General features: G+C 33.3%; 1 protein-coding gene across 6 annotated transcripts in view; it reads right to left on the minus strand.

The window, feature by feature from the left end:
* Positions 1-23598, minus strand: part of LOC123012178 (protein prickle) — a 147750-nt gene that overhangs the window by 35169 nt on the left and 88983 nt on the right. The window contains exons 1-2 of one of the 6 annotated variants that reach the window (XM_044410025.1): positions 9051-9194; positions 5498-5776 (exon numbers count right to left, since the gene is read on the minus strand). The exons of 3 other annotated variants lie outside the window; for them this stretch is intronic. In XM_044410025.1, the coding sequence (XP_044265960.1) occupies positions 5498-5772 (275 nt within the window). In that variant the 5' untranslated portion in view covers positions 5773-5776; positions 9051-9194. Of the gene's footprint in view, positions 1-5497; positions 5819-8976; positions 9195-23598 lie in introns of those variants that run through there. 2 more of the 6 variants (XM_044410024.1, XM_044410023.1) reach the window with 2 other exon arrangements.

The raw sequence follows: 23598 nt of genomic DNA on the forward strand, positions 1-23598 counted from the left end.
AATCCAACTGCATTATGTCCAAGACATATTTGTGTTTTTTTGTAAAATGCCTAAGTACTTCAGCTGTAAAATTAGTGTACAATTTGTACATATTTTTTTACATTTATTGGCACTGTTATAAAACATTAAAATTATTTCTTAAAAGAAGGACAGTTTTTGCTCTCTCCTGCGAAAATACAAATTTGGACAAACTGCTTTTTGAAAGTCTGCTCCGCATATGTCAATAATGGAAAAATATAACGATTTTTTTAACGTAACCAAAGTAAATATTTATAAAATAATGCAATTATAGTCATAAAGCGAAGTATTCACCTGCCGGTGTCGATTATCAATTAGGTGTAAACTGGTTTTAACGACACTCCAGGAATTAATGAATGTAATAATGACCCTCGAGATATTCATCATGTGAATATTTAAAAAAGTGTAGGCTCGATAGGTACTACTCTAATTCATGACAGCTATTAAAATAATTTCAAAATTTTGGTTTCTAGATGTTAACACTTAATCATACGATACCAAATTCCATATTCCACCTGTATAAACCCTCACTTATGAATTATTAAAATGGCCGAGGACATCTCCAAGAACCGAACATGCGCATTGAATGTAAATTAAGCTCGACATGGTAGCTATAAAATTAGCATAGATTATTTCGCAATTACCGTCCTATATGAATCTAAAGCTCGCTTAAGTCAGCTGTAAAAACTCTAATTGGCCACACCTCGTGTATTTTTCCCCCCCTTCGATTTGTCACTTGGATTAAATCGATTAAGCTCGAGTTTAAGCTTAAGACTTTACAGAGCCATTAGGTGCATATGTCGTCTTGTACACTTTGTCTTGACCGTGGGAAATGTCGCACCGTCACGTCAGACCGACTCCGGGCTTTTTTACATTTTCTTATACTTTCCTCTAATTAGCTCAATTTTTATTGAGTTTTTTTACCATTGTAACCCACGTGGTTTCATCGCGCGATCAAAAGCTGCTTATGCAACGTAAAAACGTGAATACGATATGTCTATACCGGGCAATAAAATACGTGAAATATTAACTGTGAATGTCGCACTTTATATGGAGGAAACAAGAGTGTTTACCGATAGATTTGTCGCGCTGCAACGGTACAATTACATGCAAGATTTATTCCACTATACGCTGCGTGATATTTTATTGAAGTTTAGAGGCTAACCTCGGAAAAAAATCGCAACAAACGGATTATAATACTCGGAGATATGGTAAGAGGAAAGTCTTGTCTTACAAATACTGTAATTTATTTTTTTAATCATAAACTAATTTATCGCTGGCAAGAAATAGATAACTGTAATAACAATAAACCCAGTTATTGCTTAGCGTTAGAATATTTATTAAAATCAAGGCGAAACATAAACACAAATTGTTGTAGGCGAAAGGGTTTCATGGCTTGCGTTTTAATCAAGACGATCAAATAAATACATTTATTATTTACATGTCATAAAATTATCTTTAGTAATAAATTTGCAAGCATGTTAATAAAGCTCCTAATCATTGTTTATTATGCCGAAGTGAATGTTTTCAACTATTCAATCATTGTTAATATGTAGAAATTAATAGTTAATATTTGCAACATAAATTAAAGTAAACAGTTTAACATTATTTTTTATTAATTGTACTTCTGTGTGTAATTCTGTAATTAATTATTTTTTTACAATTAATTCTAATTTTAAATAAATAACAAGCCGTAAAATAAGAAAAACAAAAAGCTAAATCAAGCATGAGAGATAATTTAAATTTTAGTTTAAACAAAATATTAAGTTAAATCTTTATTTTTCTTTGACCAAAATTATTTTGTACATCAGGCAAGTATATCAAAATACTTAGTTACATTCCCTTTGAAAACACAAAATGTTGCAAATGCTTTTCTTATAAAAAGTAGGAAATAATTTTCAAATGATTTATTGAGAAAATACGACATATTTCTGGAAAGTCGAAGTGAAATAAACAGAAAAATCATTCTGCATATTATCTGCTAAAGCTAAACGACTAAATATTATGTCATTTAATAATATATAGATTTATTTTTTAACTTTTAACAATAATAAAACTTTAAACAGTTTTTATGAATCCAAACCGTTGAGATAATGTAAAAATTAAAAAATTGGGCAATATTAATTAATTGTCGTGCCAATAGCTGGGATATCTTACTTTTTTTTGACTTATACCAACATTTTGGTAGAAATACCAATATTTGCCAAAGCTTTCGATAGTTATTTGGTCGGTCAGTTTGCTAACAGCAGGAGAATCAATAATTTTGATTTACAACACAAAAAACCCATTACATTAACATTCCAAAACATTTTAATTGAGTAAATTTTTTTCCATTGGTTAGAAAGTGAGTCGTCTTAACAAAACTAAAAAATCGAAGATTCTAAAACAAGCTCAGCCGCCACTCATTATCGTGTCTCCGTCGATATTTTCTCATAATTTTCTCCCGCAGAAGTCGCTCCATAATATCGTCCCCTGCTGTCGCATATCATTAATTTATTGCAGTTATTATAAATGAAGGTTACAGGTTATGTCCCCATAAATTAATTCCATTAACTAAAAACACATACGACTCACTCCCAGATTGTAATTATACGAAATCCGACATGGCCAAAGAATGGTATTATAATTACATCGAAGTGTGTGCGCTCTCGCGCGTTATTATCAACGATTCGTTCGTGTATCGAATGTAGTTGCCTCTAATAATACGCCAAGACCGTCTTCTTGTAAATGACTTTTTAATTCCGCTGACATCAAAAATTGATTTAAGACTGAGACCGGTGATTAACGATTTTTAACGCGATTTTCATAAAGGTGACCGCGACGAGATCTATAAGCAGAGCAATGTCGGAACTAAATTGATAGCTGACTAGATAATCAACTAATCGAAACGATTTTTTTCAATCAGTCTCACGCGGATATTTATATGTTTTAAAATATTTAAATTTTTCATTTGGTAGTTTAATTAATTTCCGAGCAATAAATTATTGAAACGAATTGCTTAATCATGCGGCCGGAGCACTTTTTGATTAATAACAGATCAATAATTTCAAAATCAATATCTTGTTAAGATTGACCAAATCGATAGAAGACTCTGTAATTGGATAAGCCTTCATTTCAAAATATGGTCAAGCTGTGGCCGGTGCTTTATTATTAGATTTCGTGTATCATGACGGCATTTTGAAATCTTTTTACCACACACATCTCGATGAATTAACGCACTTTAACGCGGAAAGTGCCAAACGATCATTAATCACATCGATGTGTCTTACCAATTCCTCTTGTGATTATCCTTACGATAATTCCAATGAGAGTTATTGATATTTCAACTTGCACTGCAACCTCGTGACCTCGACTTGTTTATTCAAATAGGAAGTTAGTGAAACTTTAAATTTGAAATTCTCCACTGGCATCGGAATGAGAAGAACATGGACGAAATAAATTAATGGATTCTTTGCGGTTCGCCGTATCGCTTTTTCAACATGAAGCAAAAGAGAAGTTTGAAAGGAGAAAATGAGACAACTGCAACTCCTCAACAATTTTGAATATTTTTTAAACTAAAATTTTTCATAAAACTCCCGTTGAAAAATTCTAAAATATGAAACCGACTGAAAGAACAAAATGGGGAGATATTGTGAGATTGATTAATAAGCTGTAATAATTTTTATCGTTTTTAACTTTCCTCTATTTAAATGTAACGACATACTTATAAATGTTGTAATTTTATTTTGACATTTCTTATAAAATAACTAGTAAGTTATTATTACTAAGGATCTAAGATAGCTATTAAGTTTCGGTAAAATTACAAAACCTTGTTATCTACTTTATTAAATTCCGGAGTTGGACATTAAGAAAAGGACTTTAAAAATTGTTAGACCGTTGGATAATTCGAATTGTTCGTTGTCTTGAATATTTTTGTGCAATACAAAAAGAGAATTTTAAAGCGGAATTATTCGTATAAGCGGCACGTCCGGCCATATGATTGATGATGAAACCAATCTTTCCATCGCCATCAATACTGGAGTTTAATCTTGTAATCTTGGGTTGATTACCGGTCGCTACGACCTCTTTTTCCGATCTTTGCAACGATACGAGTACAACATGCCGCTTAATTTATTTCAATTATCAGCTAGTTTACCTAATAAGCCTCGATGTTGGAGAAAAATGAGTCTTTTCTCGTTTTGGATAAAAAGCTTGTGTTATATTTTAGTTGGTAAAAGTATATAAGAGATAAAATGCTTGACATGAAATTAACCATGTAAGCATGAGAACATTAGCATAAATAAAACAGACTGTCGTCAAACGACGTTACCTACACAGTCGGGGTTTATCTATATCGTGGAATAAATAACCTAAAGTACTCCGCTTTATATTTTCTGGATGAAAATTTCGCTAGGAAGAAAGATTTTTTATCAGGAAACGACTCTCATTCCTTCAAAAGTGGCAGCTTAAGTGCTTGAAAGACTGTTGCATGTCCTCTCGGAATACATCAATCAATTTAATTAGTGTTTGTCGCATTGCAACATCTTAATAAGGATTCGAAAGAATTTCTCGCGGATTCCGGGCTAATTCCGGCTCGAGTCCCGGAATTGTCGAAAGCTCGTCAAGATGGATGCCCTGCTTCGGATTCAATCACGTAGACCGACCATCTCGATGTCAATCTAACTCGCTCGAGCTTGACCATATCGCGGAAATGATATCGGATTTTACAACAACTACGATGATAAATTTCACTTTTGGTCGTGACCGAAAGGTGTCGAAGGCGCAACGAATAGGTTTTAGAAAGCAATCAATTCTCGAAGGAACGTTTATACTAATTGGGTGCCCACGCAGGACTTTGATTAATTTATTTCTCGAATGGAGTCTTGCCTTAGTTTGGTTTTTACACGCATTTATTCGAAAGAGAAGTCTAATTGTAGAAAATCAAACAGTTTCAAACGTCGATCAAAACTCGTTCCTAAGCCAGTTTTAATCATATCAAATGCACACTCTTTAATAGGTAACTTGCTGGCTAATAATCGACTTCCCATTTCTTTTATTCTCTTTTTCACATGCGTTTGCTCTACTGTTTTTACAGAATTTGCATTCTAGAAAAAAGCACAAGCGTGATCAAAGTCTCACTTTCCGGTATGTAAGTTACGGATTTTTTTCCATTGTTGAAGAAAAATTTTAATAACATCGTGATCAAAAAATTCACACGTGCAAGACAATAAAACTATGATGCTTCAATTTTTTTAATTTGATATATATTTTGATTAGCCTCTAGTAGAAAAAAAGAGAAAACAGAACGGTATTACTTACTAGTCGATTAACTGCATCTTCCTCATAACGTTTCTTGCCAATTCGCAGCTGTTACGAATTTACCTTTTATGAAAATCCGGCGTCATCAAAATTTTTAAAATAACAAAATTGCCGTAAGCTTTAAACTGTTTAAAGCCAAAATAAAAACCCTGCAATGTCTGCAGGATACCTAATTACTCACTCATCAATTTCCCTGGTCAAATCTAACGAATTAATCCCTGGTGTTGTCCTTCCTCCTTGATTAAATCCCTGTTTGGTGTTTTCGTACACTCTCGTGTCCTCGGTAAACTTTTTCTTTTCGTGCCGAGCCCTTTTGCCGTACAATTGTCTGTAATATTTTTCCTGGTCGCCGTACATCCAACACACTTTCCACCATTGCTTGCACATCAAAACATTGGCCGAAGCACTTGTATTTTCGCGTTTTAACGCGTTACTCGACATCGTTGCACTTTTCATCTTCCTGTTAAGATCGATCAGACAGGTGCTTTATACCGTATTGTGTCTAAAGCAAATAAATCGATGAGCTTTTGTCGAAAGTTTATTACGTTAAAAGGCAACAGGTTCCTTTTACGGAGGATTGTTGGCCGATTAAATTGTGAATAGATCGAAAGGAGCATCAGAAAGTTGTGATTCGTGAGCGCGAGAGAGAAAGAGGTAAATGAGGAAGGTTTTTTTTCAAAGACTGGTTAGTGCCTTTTCGCGCTTTACTATTCACCCCGAGAATTAAAATTGACGTTTATCAATAGACGCCAATTACGGCAAGAGAAAAAAGAGGGTAATTGTGTGGATCAAGGGATTTTTGCACGAGCTAGACGCGTATTCAATTTGTGTGCACAAAACATGTAATTAAATCGACGGCGACATTGCGACAGAAAACCGGCAGCAAATGTTATAAATGAAACTGGGAATTTGATTAAGAGACTGGCAATTTAAATGCGGCTCTACTTTATTCCTAATCCAATCGTAAACTATGCACAGTTTCAACAAAATTGACTTTTACTTTAGTGAAGTTAGACAAATAATATTTTACCTAATAAGTAGTCAAAAAATGACATTAACAAGCCATAAAATTGCATCAGAATTCAGACGTAAATACAAAGACTTATTACATACACTCGTAGAAAGACACAAATCTTTAAACAATAAGTTCTTTTTTTTTAATAAAGTACCTGACATGATTCTAACATATTTTCGACCACAGAGTTACTATTTCTGGCTTAGTAAAGACCACCTGTAATGATTTTCACGTTTTTACGTGTAGAAAACTTTAAAAAAATTGTGAAGAAGTGCGAAAGATGTGTTGAATTTTATAGTGGAAGAAATGTTCCAAACATTGGACTGCGAACCTTACGTTGTGGAAAAATCTTCAAAAAAATGTTTTTATTTCTTGTAGTAACTTAGTTGGGATTGAAGTAGACGACAATAAAATGCTGTTAGAGCATTTTTTTAGATTGGTAGATTAGCAGGTTTTGCGTGGGTCAAACCGAGACAGCTTATATTTCGAATGATTGGAAATGATGAAAAAGGGTTACAGATTAGAGCTGAAAACCGACTGGTTTCTCAGTTTCAATATTTTTAAAAATGTTAACGATACGAAAAGACAATGTCTTGCAACAAAACTGCGAATTTTTTGAGATAACTTATTAGTTATTAATTACCAAGTCATCTCTGAAAGAATAAAAAATATTTCAAGACAAAAATACTAATCAAAACTGATCATTTTGGCACTTCCTACAAATGTGACACTTTTCGAAATAGGCAGGACTATAAAATCTGCTGTGACAAATGTTACACTTTCAGAATTAAACTTGTTATTTAAAAAATTAAATAAATTGATTTCAGAGAGCCCATAGAGATAAAACCCAAAAACTCTGAAATATGTTTGTAATTAGTCTTTTTTTTTAAACCGTTACAACATACATGATCTGAGAGTTCTTACTCATTCGGTTCGTCAAAAATTCGGAGAATACTAGAAAAAACTAGTAGAAGTAGAATTCTACCAATAAAAGTTTTCTATAAAGCAAATAAAAAACAGTGAGTCGTCTCAATTATTATTATCTTTATAAAGTGTTAAAATTCAGGTTTCCATTAATTGTCAAGTCGAAATATCCGTCATGTGAGCTTCCAAACAAACAAAACGAATAGAATTAACGTAGAGAAAATAAGACCACTTATAATTTTTAATCGGGAGAATTAGTTTGAGTCAATTTAGAACGTTATACTCGTAGTTTGATTTTAAATCAACCAATTTAAGGAGGCTTCGGTTTTACTACCACTATTTCATATGAGTTAATGAGCCCGTTACAAACAGAAAGCTAACATTTTATGACAAAATTATTATTATAATAGATTTACGATAATAAACGGCAACACACCAGGTAAGTATCAACGGATTTCATTTAGTGTTATTGAAATTGCACCCTTGGCAATACGAGCAAAGTTATTAACAAACGACTTTTACGACCTTAAATTAATACGGTTAAAAAATCAAATCGTCGAGTCTGCGTAGTCTTGCCGTCTTGAATGATGTTAAAAAATACGCAAACATTTCCGGATTCCCTTTACATGAAAAAAAATCTCAAACAGGCGACTACCTTACATCTTAACATGCCTTGGGCCCGGTTTAAAAGTAGTTTCGAGATAAACGGCGCCGCCTGAAAGATTTACAATCTTTAGCCCCAAGCGAGGTTTCATTTTTTAAAAGTTTCGTCGACCGAAATTGCCTCCAATTACGTCTAATTTCGTTGCCTTTCTTTATACAAAAATGGAGTTTGGTTGGCGTGCGCTTTACAACACCAGTAAATATTGTTTTAAAACGGTAACGGCTACTCCGGGCTCTAACCAGAAATTTAAACATCCGAGTTTGTTAAACTCGAAGATAAATAAATCAAAACAGGTAATTTTTTTTATTTCCAAATTTAGATAAGCAATCTGAAAAGGTCCATTAGCATGTTGTACAACAAATTGTCTCATTTTATGTGACGGTGTTACATCTTGTTGACATTAAACTACTCGTGAGTGGGTCATTATAGATCGTATCTTTGAATTTCGGAGGGACAAAAATCATTTTACAAAATAATTTCTGGACGAAAATGGAAATAATATTAAGTTACAATTTATTTGCCAAAGCGAAATTAATTGTCTAAGTGTTGTGAAACGAATAGGCTTTTAATCCGTAAAATCCTCTACAATAAAATATTATTAAAGCTTTTCACTTGAGTGAACGTTTCGTGCTTTGTCACTCCACCTGCTCAATCTTTGTTATCGATTTTATTGCACCAAAAAATACCATTCTCAGAAACACTGATGAAAATTTATGTAATTTGAGAAGAAAACGCTTTCAGTGCCATAACAATCTAAGTAGCTAATTTCTAATCAAGTGAACATTTCCTGTATCGAGATTTATCGACTTTTAGCTCGTTTTCCAACTCACGACTTAAATAATGTAGTAACTTCTTCAAATTCGCTTTTAATGAAATTATGGAAGGACGACAGATGCTAAATCGGATGATATACGACTCTCGGTGACAGCATAAAGCTAATTGCTCCGTGATGCTAACGACTTGAATCCAAATAACAAAACCAAAATTGTCATTAACTCAGTTACTTTCTAATTACTTCGACCAAAAAGCTTTAAAAAACCGCCTTTTTTAGCTATACCTATAGTACTCCTCCCAACCCACGTGATTCTCTTAAACTATCTACAAAATTCCGCACATGTCGCTTTAATGCACCTGTCGTATCGATAAAAACACACTCGTGATCACGGCACACTTCGATGAGGGATGACACTGACACTGGTATCCTTGGGCAGGTGTATCCGATTGGTAAATCACGATCCGAGTCGGCTTCGGACAAATAAAATAGCATCAGTCAAGTAACAAATGCCGGTCGAGACTGGCGCACCGGAACGTTGAAAGAAGTAACTTCGGAAAGAATCGGAGAGATTCGGTCTCCGGCTTGATCTAGCATTGAAGTCTCCTTATTTTAACTCCGGTTAGTCCGGATAAATTCGGAAAAAATGAAGATTTACCAGCACTTTGTACCGTTTTCGGTCTACCGGAAAAGTTTGAGACTATTTCGAAAACAATTATTAGAAATAATAGGAAATTCCTTCTCACTTTTCCGGGAAAAGAAACGGTGCTTTTAAAGGATTTAAATATTGTTTAAAAGTCTTGATTAAGTAATTCTCTATTTGCCATAATAAAACTTGATCATTTATCGGTTTGCAATCTCATATTTTATCATAACCAAAGAAATTTATTATCGGCGATAACGGTTCATAATAGTTTGCAATTTATGTATATAAAATTGTAAACTAAAAATTGAAAATTGAGCTTTTGCATGCTTTTGTAATTTATTAAAGAGTCGTTAAAGCCAACTACAGGTTGAACATATGTAAGACAGTAATAAAATTATTATCACTGTAAGATCGACATGTAATCAAGAAATATCTGTGCCTATAACCCATATAAGGTTTTTCAGAATACGTTATTAACTTTTTGTTGAAACTTGAGTTTTTAAATTGTGAACGTCCAATTATACGGATGACCATATTTTTACCCATCATCATAATTATTCTCTTTTGCTTCGATTGCGCAGTAATTTTATCTATGTTTTGTAATTGAGGTTAATTGTAACATTTGTTGCGACCCATTTATTTTTCTCAGAGTTACAGTGTAAGAAATTTAATGGCGTGTAAGAAGCGACAAAGCGATTAGCTAGTTTCTATTCTATTCCAGACAGTATAAAGACTTACCACCACCTAGGATTATCAATCAAATCATACCTGAAACAGAAAATATAAAATAATTATTACAATTATTATAAACTTGGAAAAAATGTTTTTTAATAAGCTTCCTTATTTACTTCATCTTTATTCTAGCGTGTAATCTACTTCAAATCGTGGAAGAGTCTTAATCATTATACTGCAATTACATTTTTTACTTTAAAACAGACTCAATTTTTATAAAACAATGATGGCATAGCGGTACAATTTTTTAAAAAACTCCCGGATGTACAAGACGACTATTAATATCTATTTAATGCTTAGCTGCGTGGCTTTATTCCAAACAGTAATCTTTTATTAAACCATCAATTTTCCACTACAGACAATTACCAATTAATTTAATTTATTTCTGTGCAAAAGTCTATTTTCTCCTTTAACTCAATATCGATTTACTGGGCGTAAACTGAGGCAAAAACCTTGGTAATCTCCTTTTCATCCAACCCCCGTCTTGGGAAAAACCACAGTTGGCCAAAACGTTCTAATCTCTTGCATAGAAGTTCACGAAACCGTCTCGAGATTTCTTTAAATGCCTCCTACACTCTGAAATGAGTCAGATTGTCAGACTAGCATCCCATAAATCCACCGTTCTTATATGGGAACAAGTTTAAAATCTGCAAATGTGACCAAATTTCCGTCGCTTATTGAAACAATGTTTCATGTCTGTTAAGCAATCTACTTGATCGTTAAATTTTAGTGCATAATTATAGCCATACTCCAGAACAACTTATTGCATATCTGGAGCGAAGCTGCCTCAAGACTTGAAAAATTCAAATAAACTTTTCTAGATTACTTCCTTATCTTGATAAACAGAACATGTGCTATTATCTAGATATATTATTTAGATAAGAGTCAATACTGTTCAATAGTTCAATAACGGAGAAAAGATTTTCAACACGTACCTAATTAACAAGAGGAAAATTTATTTTTCTTCCAGGATGTCTAATAAAATTTTAATTTCTATACACTCATAACTAATTTACTTTAATGTCCCGTAAAATTCATATTTATGCATATAATTAACTTATCAATTAGATACACAGTACTTTATCTATATCTTTCTACCGTTTAAATAGATGCTGGAATCATAATTTTCAATTTAAATTCTTCGAGTGTAATGACTCCAATTTCTCAAATCCGATCGGTCTTAATTGGCAGAGCAAACAAGCGAATTAAGCTCATCGCATAGTCGTTTTTGCAAAAATTGACACATATTATCAGGTTGTATTATCACACTAATAATAAATATTGCATTAGAGATATGAAATTAATTATTTAAATCACGCAAACCTATAAATAATACCGTGGCAACCAATTACGATTTCGTTCAAGCACAAAAATACAAAACCGTCTGATTTATTCATTATAAATTATCGACGACAACAAAATATATAGTAAGCTATGTATTTCAAACAAAGGAGTATGTTTTTTGTAGCGTTTGATAATAAATAAGACACTCTTGAACGCAGCGGCTTTCACATGGCCTTTGCCTAGAGAAAACACTGTAAACTTCAACGACTAATTAGAGAACGGGTTTATTGAATGGTTTGACCAAATTATGAAAAATTTTTGACATTAATAATAATAATTCTCGACAAATTTGCAAAAAAAAGAAGTGACAATAAAATTCCAGTGTTTGAAGTATGAGTTCAACTTCTGAAGCAAATGTTTGTTATGATAATAATTTATCTCAGATTGTTTATTTTGGTGAGTTTGTACAGCAGGTGCGTGAATTAGAGGCTTATCGCCGTATTGTGGATGCCGAGATTTAGTGGTTCTGAAGCTAAGGAATCTCAAATATCTTGGGCAAACAGAGCCAGGGCGGCAATAGCCTCATTAAGATCCCAGATTTTTTAAAATAACGAAAAGATTTAGTCGGAAAGTTGGATTGGAGGGACTTAATGACAGATAATGACGAAAAATTATTTAAGTGCATTTCTAATATTACAACTTGAGAAAAAATTAAATATTGAAAGGATTAGTTTAGAAAGTGTGCAACAAGTGAGGATTACAAAGGATTACGAAACGTAAAATGTTATTATCCTCTAGTTAGCACCTCATTATATGAATATTTCAAGTTTAGGCTTAGTAAATAGTCAACATTCTAAAGATGTTTCAAGTGTGAACTAAACTATTCCGATAAAATTTCGTTAAATATCCCGTCGATGACCCAATTCCACTCACTTATTGAGCAAAGTGAGCGAGAGTGGAATTCATGTAAAATTCCTGAAACTGCATGTCGATGATAATCTTACTTTTACTTTAACATCAATTTGAAAAATTCCACTAATGGCACCATTTCGTACTTGGGATAATTAATTACGGTTATAACGGTACAACAGATTAGATTAACGCCGCCCTAAAAGACTTTTAATTTATATAAAACAACAGGGAATCGATTTAGAAGAGGAAGTCCTGACTGAAAAATCACTTAATTGTAGTTATTACTGAGTAGCAATCGAAAATGAGGAAGTCTTCGAGTGTTTATCGTAACACAGAGCGGAACGAAAAATTTTCAAAAGTGGTGTGATAAGTAGACTAATTGACATGAGTATAGAGAAAAAGATTGAATCTTACATGAAACTGTAAACATGGATAATAAATATCTTAGCATGTAGTTAGAAGTTAGGGAAAAAATTTGAAGTAGTAATGAATCTAACTACTTGGGTGTGGAAATTTCATGCTGTGGAGATCAGAAGTGCAGTCACGAGCAATTAAAGACACACAAATCTTGAGGTCGTTGAGGAAATGGCAAGTAGAGAAGGAAATCGAAAACGTTTAAAGACACTAAGAATGAAGACGCAATTATTCGTTCCCTTGATTTCATAAAAAACATGTTAAGACACACCGATCTCTTGTAGAACTATAAGAAAATTAAAATGTTCCAATAGTTTGTAGGTATTGGTCAACTAGAAATGTGATGATTTGATTAATTGGCATCGCATTTACATTAAGCAGGATTTGCGGAGAAACAAAAAGCTGCCAACCGTCAACCATTCCGTTTTCTGCCTTATTGTGACGGAAATAGAAGTAAATCATTTTTATGCCCCTTGCTGCCACTCGCAAACAGTAATTAGTTGACTATTTTTAATCCGCTATAGAATTAAAATCTAGATTAATGTAGAAATTGCGCTCTCCACTTTATTATGCAAAACGCTTTCGTGAGTACTTCACATAAGGTTGTTTCAAACTCGTACTCATTTGCTGTTCGGTGTTAAATAATTGCTGAAAATTTTAAATACAAGAATGGTTTCGACTTTAAGGATTTCCTGAAATAACAAAGAAAAACGTAAAGTTCGCGGATCGAGTTATTCAATTATACGAATCGATCGAGGAAATCCGTGAGATTATTACATTTTGAATTAATATCATTGGCAAACGAAACTCTAATCGGCGATTTAAATGCACACGTGTGCTACAAACACACTAAACTTGATGCTTTACAAGACAGTTTCTAATGCGCCGGTACGGGTCCCCCGAGAGTGAAGATATCATCTATTCATTTCGATAGAGTTCTAATCAACGATCAGCCCATTACTAACGACCTGCATATTGCTAACTTTGAACCCGTTTGCCAATGTGAAACGGGCCATTGTTCGCAAGATTGTTAATTAATGTAATGGCGCGATTAGAGCAACCCATATAAACACCTCCGCTATCAATTAGAAGCGATCTAAGCACAAATAAGTGCCGGTACAGCCGAAACAAAACACCAGTTCCCTGCGCTGAATCAGAAGCAATGAATTATTATTAAGTCGTTTAGCCGTTTAAAAAATCTTTTAATTAAGATGTTTTTGAATCCAATCAGTCTAATTAAACACAAGCCCAGACTGATACTCGGTGAAATAATTATTGTTGGTTTAATTACAAATACATACCAGGTGAATAAAAAGTATGGAACCAAACGTTTATTGCTTAAACTATTTATTTCTGAAAAATAGTAGATTTTGTTATTAGGAGTAAAAGTGATTGTTTATGTAGCGAAGCTGAACGCTCATTTTGCCGAACGGAGTGAGGCAAATGTATTCAGCTGAGCCACATAAACTCAATTTTATTCCAAATAACATATACTATTTTATCTGCAAACGATTCAGATGGAGAGAAAAGAGCAACACACCAATAATCAAGTAAATCACCTCAATAATCAGGACGCTCTGCAATAAAATCATAACAAACGTCACGCGTCAGTTTCGGAATTTGTGTTGAGATTTCGAAAGTGTTGATTGATTTCTGGTGAATAACTGGTGTAGTTTATAGTGCAAAATGTCGAATGCTGATAATCTACCTTGTACCTCTCCAGAAAATGCTGAAAAAGCAAAAGAGACAAGAAAGAGACAACAGTGGTAAATGTCAAAGTAAGTGTCAAGTAAAAGTGAAAACGTGTAGGCGTAAAAACAGTGTTTTTACTCCAGGTCTGAAAAGTAAAACTTTTACCTGCGTCATTTAGTCATAAAAGTGGTTACTTGTGACGTTTGCGGATAAACTAATTTATGAATGATAAAGTCTACAAAAATGTGAAGAACATTTTTTTTTGAATATCTCTTTTGTTTTTTTTTTGTTTTTTTCCGATGCAAAATGTTTAATTTTTTTAAACGGCAACCCACATAAAACCTCTTTTTTACAAAAACTATGATCTAAAGATTACAACAAACTACCTACATTTTATTCAATTTATATCTAAAAAATTTTCATACAATTGCGGACACGGAACTTTGTACGATTTGTCATTCGAATGACATAAAAATGGGCCTAATGTAATTAACCTCACTTTCGGCTTTTGTAATTTTTATCCTCACAGCTAGAGAAAAAATGACAATGAATACTAGTTATTTATTGTAAGAGCGTGTTAGATGGCGTTTTATCCACGCAAGAATGTTTTCTTAAGTGGATAAAACGCGACTAACACACGACTGCAATATAACGTTTTATCCATAATCATAGGCCCAAATTATTACAAACTTAATTATAAATTAAACTGACATTTAAACGTCACGCCAAATGTGCTTTCGGTTAAACGTAGTAAACTGTTACGCGGTGCGCTGGTTATTAACGGTGGAATAAAGTTACTTTATTCAACTAGTGGATAAAGTGGTACTTTATACGCATCTAAAGTGTGGAATAAAGTCTCTTTATAGAGTGATTGTAGATAAAAATAATTTATTGAACTTGTACCAAAACACGTATTGTGTCGGAAAATGAATGCCAAAAATTAATTTAAGCTACAACTTTCAAATTTTAATTCCAAACATCAATTGTAATGACAGTTTTTTTCATACACTAAAAATCCCATAAGTCGCGGTGTTTTTGTCACTATGACAGCGACAAAGTTTGCCCTAACTATTATAGCGACAAAACGGAACCTAACTTTTGAAAGCTCTGAATCGAGTAGATCTGCATCATCGGATTTACGTATTCATTAAATTGTCTTACCCATCGCCGTCTCCATAGAAATAATTAAGGAGGCGGTGGTCTTACCGAATTACACTCAAGCTGTTTTTTTTACGAAGAAAACTTGACATTTTTTATTTGAGTGTTGTTTTCTTTAGGCAATTTAACTCAAAAAACTGCCAGAAAAAATTACTCGTCCTACGGACACCTATTTTTTTCAGAAGCAGTTTTTTTCGTTAAATTGCTAGAAAACAAAATTCTCATTAAAATGTCAAGTTTACTTCGAAAAAAAAAGCTCTCATGTAATTATAAGTGACAATAAAGTGTGACCTACATTGACATTTTTTGAACTGACATACATTTGGTGTTCAAAAGTCCGTGTCCGCAATTGTATCAGTTGACTCAAAACAAAACAAAATAAAATTCTCAAAACACGATTACATGTTTTCTAGCACCTTAATTTTCATTAATTACTTTCTAAAAGAAAATGATTAAAAAAAAATACTTTGAATTGTTTTTCGAATATCTAGATATGCTGATCAACGGACATTCTTCTCGTCGAATTTGGCACAACTAAGCTTTTTTATTCATTTTCACTTATCATAAATAATTTTTTTGAAATAAGTCTACTAATAATTTTAATGTTTCACTCCAAAATATTTAAAAACCTCAAGTCTAAACTAAAAGTTAAACATTTCATATGCAATATCCACCGAAAATATTAAATTTTCAATTAAAGATAAATAATTCTATAAATAGATTCGAAATGCAATTAAGATGGATCTGCTACAAAATGTTCATCTTTTACCAATAAGAAGACTTCTTTCGTTTGCTAATTAGCTATTAAATAGTCTCTAATTGCTTATCTCGTAGCGCCGACCAGCTTCTTTTGCACACCACAACAACAGGTCCAGAGTTACAGCCCATAATTCTTTCGCACTCGCTAAAGTTAATTTTAATTGTCCAACAGCACGAACAGTGCAGAACGATTGTTTATGGTGGTTTATCCATTAAGAAGTAAATAAAATAAGAAAAATCTAGTTCTAATTTGATTAATGACCACTCCTTGGTACGTTCAAGGTGGTCTCCATGTCACTATTTTAAGAGCAAAAACGGGGACAATTTTTTCAGCCTCCTCCATTCGAATTATAATGACTATATTATGTCCCGCGCGTTCTTTTTTCCCCTACGTCGCTCCGAAAATGACGTACGATTCCAACAAAGCAAAACGCTTTCAATACAGACCGGCATCGTCTGAAGTCATTGTGTGCCGACTTGGAGCAAGTCATTTCTGTATATTAAAACCCGAAGAAAAATTTTCACAGTCGGCGGTGTAATCCTAATTTTCAGTCGAAAAAATTCCCATTTGATAATTTCATCTCGATTGTGGACGAGTTGATGAGTTTCGAGAAGTGGCCGAGGGTATGTCAGTGTAATTTACACAATTATACGTTTCAGATATTGTTTAACTGTGCTGTTGCGTGATTTCATGATTGAATTCCCGAAAAGACCGGAGGTAAAATGCCGAGCTAATTGGTTGGAGAGGCCGCAACACGGCCACTGGAGGTATAAAAGGATTCGATACGGTGTCAGGATGCAAAAATGTTTCACTTGTGGTGTGCAAATGGAATTTATCGATATGTTATGGTCGCGGTTTGTGGCGTTACAATAAAGCCGTTACTGTAAATAACACCGATAGAAAGAATTCAAAGGCACTCGCGTTTTCAATGACCTCGATCCAATATAAATATTACTTTCATTAAGTTATGGGATACTTTATTATTAATTTATCATTTGAATTAAACGTGGAGAAAATAAATGCGATTTGCTTTCAGCACCGTGTGATTTATTTGAGTCGGACGGATATTAACATTTTATCAACATTTTTTAAATAATTAACCATAAATAAGCGTAATTATTTTAAATGAAAGCGTTTCAAACAATAAATTAAAGGTAATACTATAGATTAAAGAACAATGTTATAAAGTTATTACTTCATTTAAAGTTAAACAAAGACACAGACTTTTACCTCAGAAAAATTTCTTTTCCGAAATACAAAGTGATTCAAAAGTGTCGGACCAACTCTCGAAGGTGATTTCAACTAAGCATTAAAATTAATTCCAATTTCAGTCTTGCAAGATATGCAGTTTCCGCTAACTATATGCAAAATTGCTTAATCCAAAATCTAACCTTTGAAGAGCTATATCTCGTGAAAAAAGGCTTAAACAATCTTTTGTCATGAAAACTTTTAACTCAATTGAATCCTCCTATAGAAAGAAGGTCATCTAAAAATGTTTGTAGTGATTCATTTGATATTCCAGCCATTTTTTCGTTTCATTAGATTTCCTTCTGTGTTCTTGTTTAAGTAAAATCAGTACAAAGTTGCGATAAGATTGGACACGTATTCTGTCATTACTAGACTAGACGAGAAAACACGATTTTTTTAAATAATTGTTTTAACTATTTTCTGTGTACTTAATCATAAAAATCGGGGACATTTTGGTCATCGATCCTATCAATGTAATTTTTCCTTATTAACACACCATCAGCAGCTTTATTTTTGACTCGAAAATGCAAGTAAAGATATAATAAGGTGATTAAAAAATAATATACATATTATGTTATTAGAGATAGTTTATGTGGTGAAGCTGAATGTTTATTTTGCCGAACGCAATGAAGCAAATAATTCAGAGTCTATAGTGTAAAAAAATAATGTTTTTCGTGAGTAGGTATGATTTATTTTATTTTTAATTGTTGCCTATTTGTTACAATAAATTTTTGCTTTAACATATTTGATCAAATGCTGTCTTGCATGAAATTTTATTTTAGTTTTGTGCCAATATTTTTCGTATATTTTCCTTCAATGTGACAACAAAACGAAACAAAGACAATATATTTATTGTGATGTTTCGAGTTCATAGAAAGAATATTCTCTACAAATGATTGTAATTATGATAATTTGAGCAATTTTGACTGTACCTATGTTTAAAGAAACAATTAGCATTATCGTGATGTGCTGCAGGAAATAATTTAAGTCTCTGTAACGAATATCACGTAAAAACTACCATATAAAATTTAGGAGGAAAATTTATGATATAGTCGGGTGAGTTTTTGTATTTTATATCCGCTGCAGTGTCTCTGATTGTAATTATATCCTAAATAAATATACAGAGGGAGAAAAATCTAAACATAATATTTAATGTAAGAAACATTAATTATTCTATGGTAAGACTATTATTGCTCCTAGGGGACTATCATAACATCACATAATAGTGTCCCTAAATTGATTTATGGGACATGAAGAGAAATGTTTGCGGTTAATCTACCGATTTTCTGTAATCGTGGGAAATTACCCGTGTTTGAAAAATCACTCTGTATATGGTGAATACATACCTACAAACTGATTTGAACTGGTTTGATTGATATTCATTAAGCTTTTGTTACACAGTATGTTCCGTTATTGCTACCTTAGTAAATATGACCATGACGAACCTGGAGGCTCTTGGCGTTCTCAGTTTACCTTTTTCAAGAGTCGTCCATCATACAGCTGCCACTTGTAGGAAAATATTTGTAAAATACACAATTTTTCTCTCTCAAAATCGAGAAAATTAAACGCATGGTACAAAATAATAATTCGTACCATTTAGCTAAGGACATAAACGACATTCATGGTTGGTAATTGGTGATTTACGATGGTTTTACACGTTTTCTTCCTACACGTATGAATTCTTAAGATGAGTTAGTGTTAGCAGCAAGTGTCCTCATCTGAATAAATATTCCGCTCACACTTTTATGAATAATGCTAATAGCCAAGTCACGGCTAAAAGTGTGAAAAAATTTCTTCATCTTCATCGTCATAACCGGAAAAAATAGGTATGGACAGTGATTAATAATTTTATAATTGGCCGAATTATTGTAGTACAATTAAAACTCATCGTGTGGGTGTTTGATATTTATTACTGATTTTAATTAGAATTGCCCAAAATAAACAAACAAGTTTTTTTGCTCTTAGTCGTAAATAACTAACTTTAACATTTCTTCTTTAATGCTAATTATATTGTCATGTGAGGAGGTTATATAGGAGCAATGTTGTGAGGTCTTCATCTCAGCGTTTCATGGGAAAGTGACTCTACTTCAGTAAACTACTGCATTATTTGTTTCGGTACGTCGGTAAAGTCGGCTTGAAGAATATTAAAATAACAAAAAATACATCGATGTAATCAAACTTATTATCAGTGGAGACGTTTATGTTGTTTCCTTTTATGTTTGACCTACCACCGGCCACTTTTTCACGATGACGATTCGATGCGGACTATTATCTCAGCTTTTGGTGCGTTTCAGTCATCTCGAGACAAAAAGCTTACACCAAGACTTTGGCCAAAAAAGTGAAATTTGGACTAAACAATCTTAAAATGTTTCGCATTATTTTTCATAAACTTTCATAGTGTAGTATTATAAAAACAACACTTTTAATGTGTATTTTGTAATTTTTGTCAAGTTTCTGATCATTTCCAAGGAATTATAATAATTTTATCAAAGATTCGTAATCTTTATTAAAGCTTATTTGAAAACTTGTTGCCTAGACAGAGTATTTTGCAGAGTCGACGAAAAGATTTTAAGTTTTCGTGACGCTAAAACGCTTTTTATGTCCGGAGTTTAAAAGACTTTGGAATATTTATGACCGTTTCGGGTTTACGGCCGATTTTAGGGACTTTCAGTGGTGATTTGAAGAATGGTTAAAGTCACATTTTAAATTTATGAATTACGAAAAATGCGAAATTGGAAAGTAAACTGGACATGAATGTAAACAAAAGACCACCCAGATAATTATATAAAATCAATCCCATTTAAACATTCTTCTTAATTATCGCGATAGAATCTTTTTTTTTTGTGAAAAATCTGCGAAAAACTGCGGTTTGTCGTGTTTATTGCCTCCCGGAGCCGTTCCACTCTTTATCAGTCGTTAGTGACCGGAAAGCGATGAAGCCACACGGCGTCGAGTAATAAATTATGACGTCATGCATCTTCCGGAACGACACCAAACTCCGGTCGTGTGACTTATGACCAAAGAGTGGTTTACGTTATTGCCAACTGTCCAGCTATTTGCGAGGTGAACACATACACGGGGTTTGATAACGACGAAATATACGACATCATTCGCTAACGATCATCAGATTAAAACCGTTTTAATTAATGCCGGCCATGTTGCCACCGATGCAGGAAAATTAATTTCAGGTTTTTTAAAGAATATTCGTGCTAAAAAATTCCTTAAAACAATGGGTACGGGACTCCCGCTTAATTAAAACTGCTCCTAAAGGGCGCAGCAGAGATAAAGCTCCGGAGGCCGAAGTCTCAACAGGAAAATATCGCGTGCACATATGTCTAAAAAAATTAATTTCAGGAATTTTTGGACGTGATTTATGACAGACATGTTGATAGTGTCTGAAAAAAACGTGCACGAATAAATTTGATGACTTATGGGTCGAAGATTAGAATAAAATTAATTTTTATTCTTTTAACGCCGGTGTAAAACAATTATAATGAAAAAATTGCTCAAGTTACAAAAAGTCCTTTCAAACTCCATGTTATGCAGTTGCAAGACAACTAAACCAATTATCGTTAAAATGCTCCTAATGGCCACGCCATTACAGTTCAACCCAAGTTTCTTACTCCATGCATAATAAAGCGTTATAATAGCACAATTAGAAAAGAGCGAATAAAAAACACTATATGATAAATTTATTTAGGACCACACAATATCCTCGTAATGTAATTCGATGTAATTGCGCGTTACCATAATTAAAATCTTCAGCAAGCGTCGCAATTATATCCACAATCAAACGTAATCGTTTCAAATAATTCCACATGAAGAATTTAACTGAGATTAAAGTTGATTCACGATAAATTTTAACAATAATTGAGTTGTCACCTTAAACAATTTATCATAATTTGAAGATAATTCTCGCGTAAAATTCTACAAATTGAAACGTTAAATTTTGATTAATCTCCCACACGTCCTAGAAAAAAGTAGGAACGCGAATCGGGCAATAAATTGATTAAAATTAGTCTTTGTCTGGAAATTTGTAATTTACCTATTAATCAACACGGAGTAAAACGTGCTGAACATCTGTCTCCACATAAATTTCCCATGAGGAATAAATTACGGGCGAAATGGCAAAATGTGTGAAATTGTTGTATCCGTTATCTGATTTTTTCACACAAGAAAAGAAAATTGGAAGTTTGTAATATACTGAGAAAATCGAAAACCGTTACTTGTGGTTCTGTATCTAATAGTAACTCAAATTTAATGCACAGAACGAATTTTACGAGCTCGTTTTCTACAGTCATGAAATTCGCCAAGAGTGCGAATTCTACTTTATGGATATCGAGTAATTGAATTTCTTCCACATGGATACACTGCTGAGAAATATTTTAGAATTGAATAAAAGTCAATGTTTGAAATGATTGATAAATTGTCTTGTCTCGCAAAAAAGGGTCGAATCAAATATGTCTGCAGCTTTTCACAATTTCATTGACAAGAGAAAATCATAAAGAATTCAGCTTTATTGTATAAAAAAGTGGAAACTGACTTTGGCCGTCCGCAGCATTTTTTTCCAAAACCGCGTCCGAGTTTCTTTGCGTTATTGATAAAATATATAAATTTTAATTAACGCCAGACATAAAATACGATTTATGGCTCGCTCCACTTTTATAAAAATTTCATGTAACATTGCGTGTAGCCGTTCATTGTATCAAAAACGCATCAGCATCCATTACACACCTTGCAACATTCCGCCACGATTTATGTATGGATTCTTCACTCTGAATTCAATAACTAGGTACTAAACTTCGCGACAATAAATCTCATTTAGCGTCCGTCGGCCGACAAGCCCTTTTAATTATTTACCCACCAAACAAAGAGCAAAAATATTTACGTTATTTATTAAGATCAATTCGCACCGTCCTCTAACGCAATGAAATAAATCGGCAACGTACACTCTGATTCACTCAGCATCGTCGTAAACGAGAACGATTTGCAGGACCATAAAACGTTTGCTCGTAAAATTCTCCCCTGATATACAGGACCGTGTTTAGGTGGGAAAAACTCGGCCCGAATGGAAGCATCCAAGCGAAACAGATCGGCCTGTCATTTCAATCAAGCTAGAGAATCATTTTTACGAGGCATCGTAAACGATAATTCATTACGCGACGTCATAATGTACAAAAAGACGGCATCTTATGGCACGCTTTTAACACCTGCACTCTTATATAAACGCCAATTAAATCGAAAACGCGAAGATGCCGTGAGATAAGCAAACGGTTGCACTTTCACGAAGGTTTAGGACCGCAGGAATTGGGTTACAGTGGTGAAAGTTGAAAGAATGCGATCTGACTCATTTACTCCCCCTTTTATTAGGAGATTATGCCAAAACCTGACTCCGGTTGTATGGAGAAGGTCAGATTAGAATTACGGCCTGGGGCTTCGTCAACTGCAGGCCTTACACTGCCTGACAGACGTCAAGGGGCGGAGCCCGACATTATCTAGACCTAGACCTGTTTCGCCTTCCACAAAAATCTTAATCAAAAGAAAAATAAACGAACAGTTTCAACTCAACAATTTTTGCAAGAAAATTAATAAACACCCTGTATTTGTCCCAAGTTTACAGTACATGATAAAATTCTAAGTTTATTTGCCACCTTTTGAACTCATGTTTATTACAAGTCATTTCACAGTTTTTAAGGCGCTATTACAACCATTAGAATTTTCTACTTTCAAATGTTGATCGTCAGCTTTCCATCTTTGGTTCTCCTTTTATATAAATATTGAAAAGTACGGTTGACAGCAAAAATTACGTCTCAAACACCTGTTGTAAATCCTCGTTGCCATTTTCAAGTAACATATTCGAAAACCGAGTTTTTCAGTTTTTTTCAAATACTTTGTTTCAGTAGCTCTGACTCATCTCTGCAAATAATCAAAGCTCATTGAACCCGTTGGCAACTCTAAATTGATTTGTTCTGTATTTATAATTGAAAGATTTCATTCAACTCATCACAAAACAAAAACTAACCCGGTCGAACGAGATTACTTCCAGTTAAAGAATTTACAA

The sequence above is a fragment of the Tribolium madens genome, unplaced genomic scaffold (genome assembly GCF_015345945.1).
Source record: "Tribolium madens isolate multiple individuals breed KSU strain unplaced genomic scaffold, Tmad_KSU_1.1 Scaffold_91;HRSCAF=231;Tcas5.2_LG7, whole genome shotgun sequence".
Lineage (NCBI taxonomy): Eukaryota > Metazoa > Arthropoda > Insecta > Coleoptera > Tenebrionidae > Tribolium > Tribolium madens.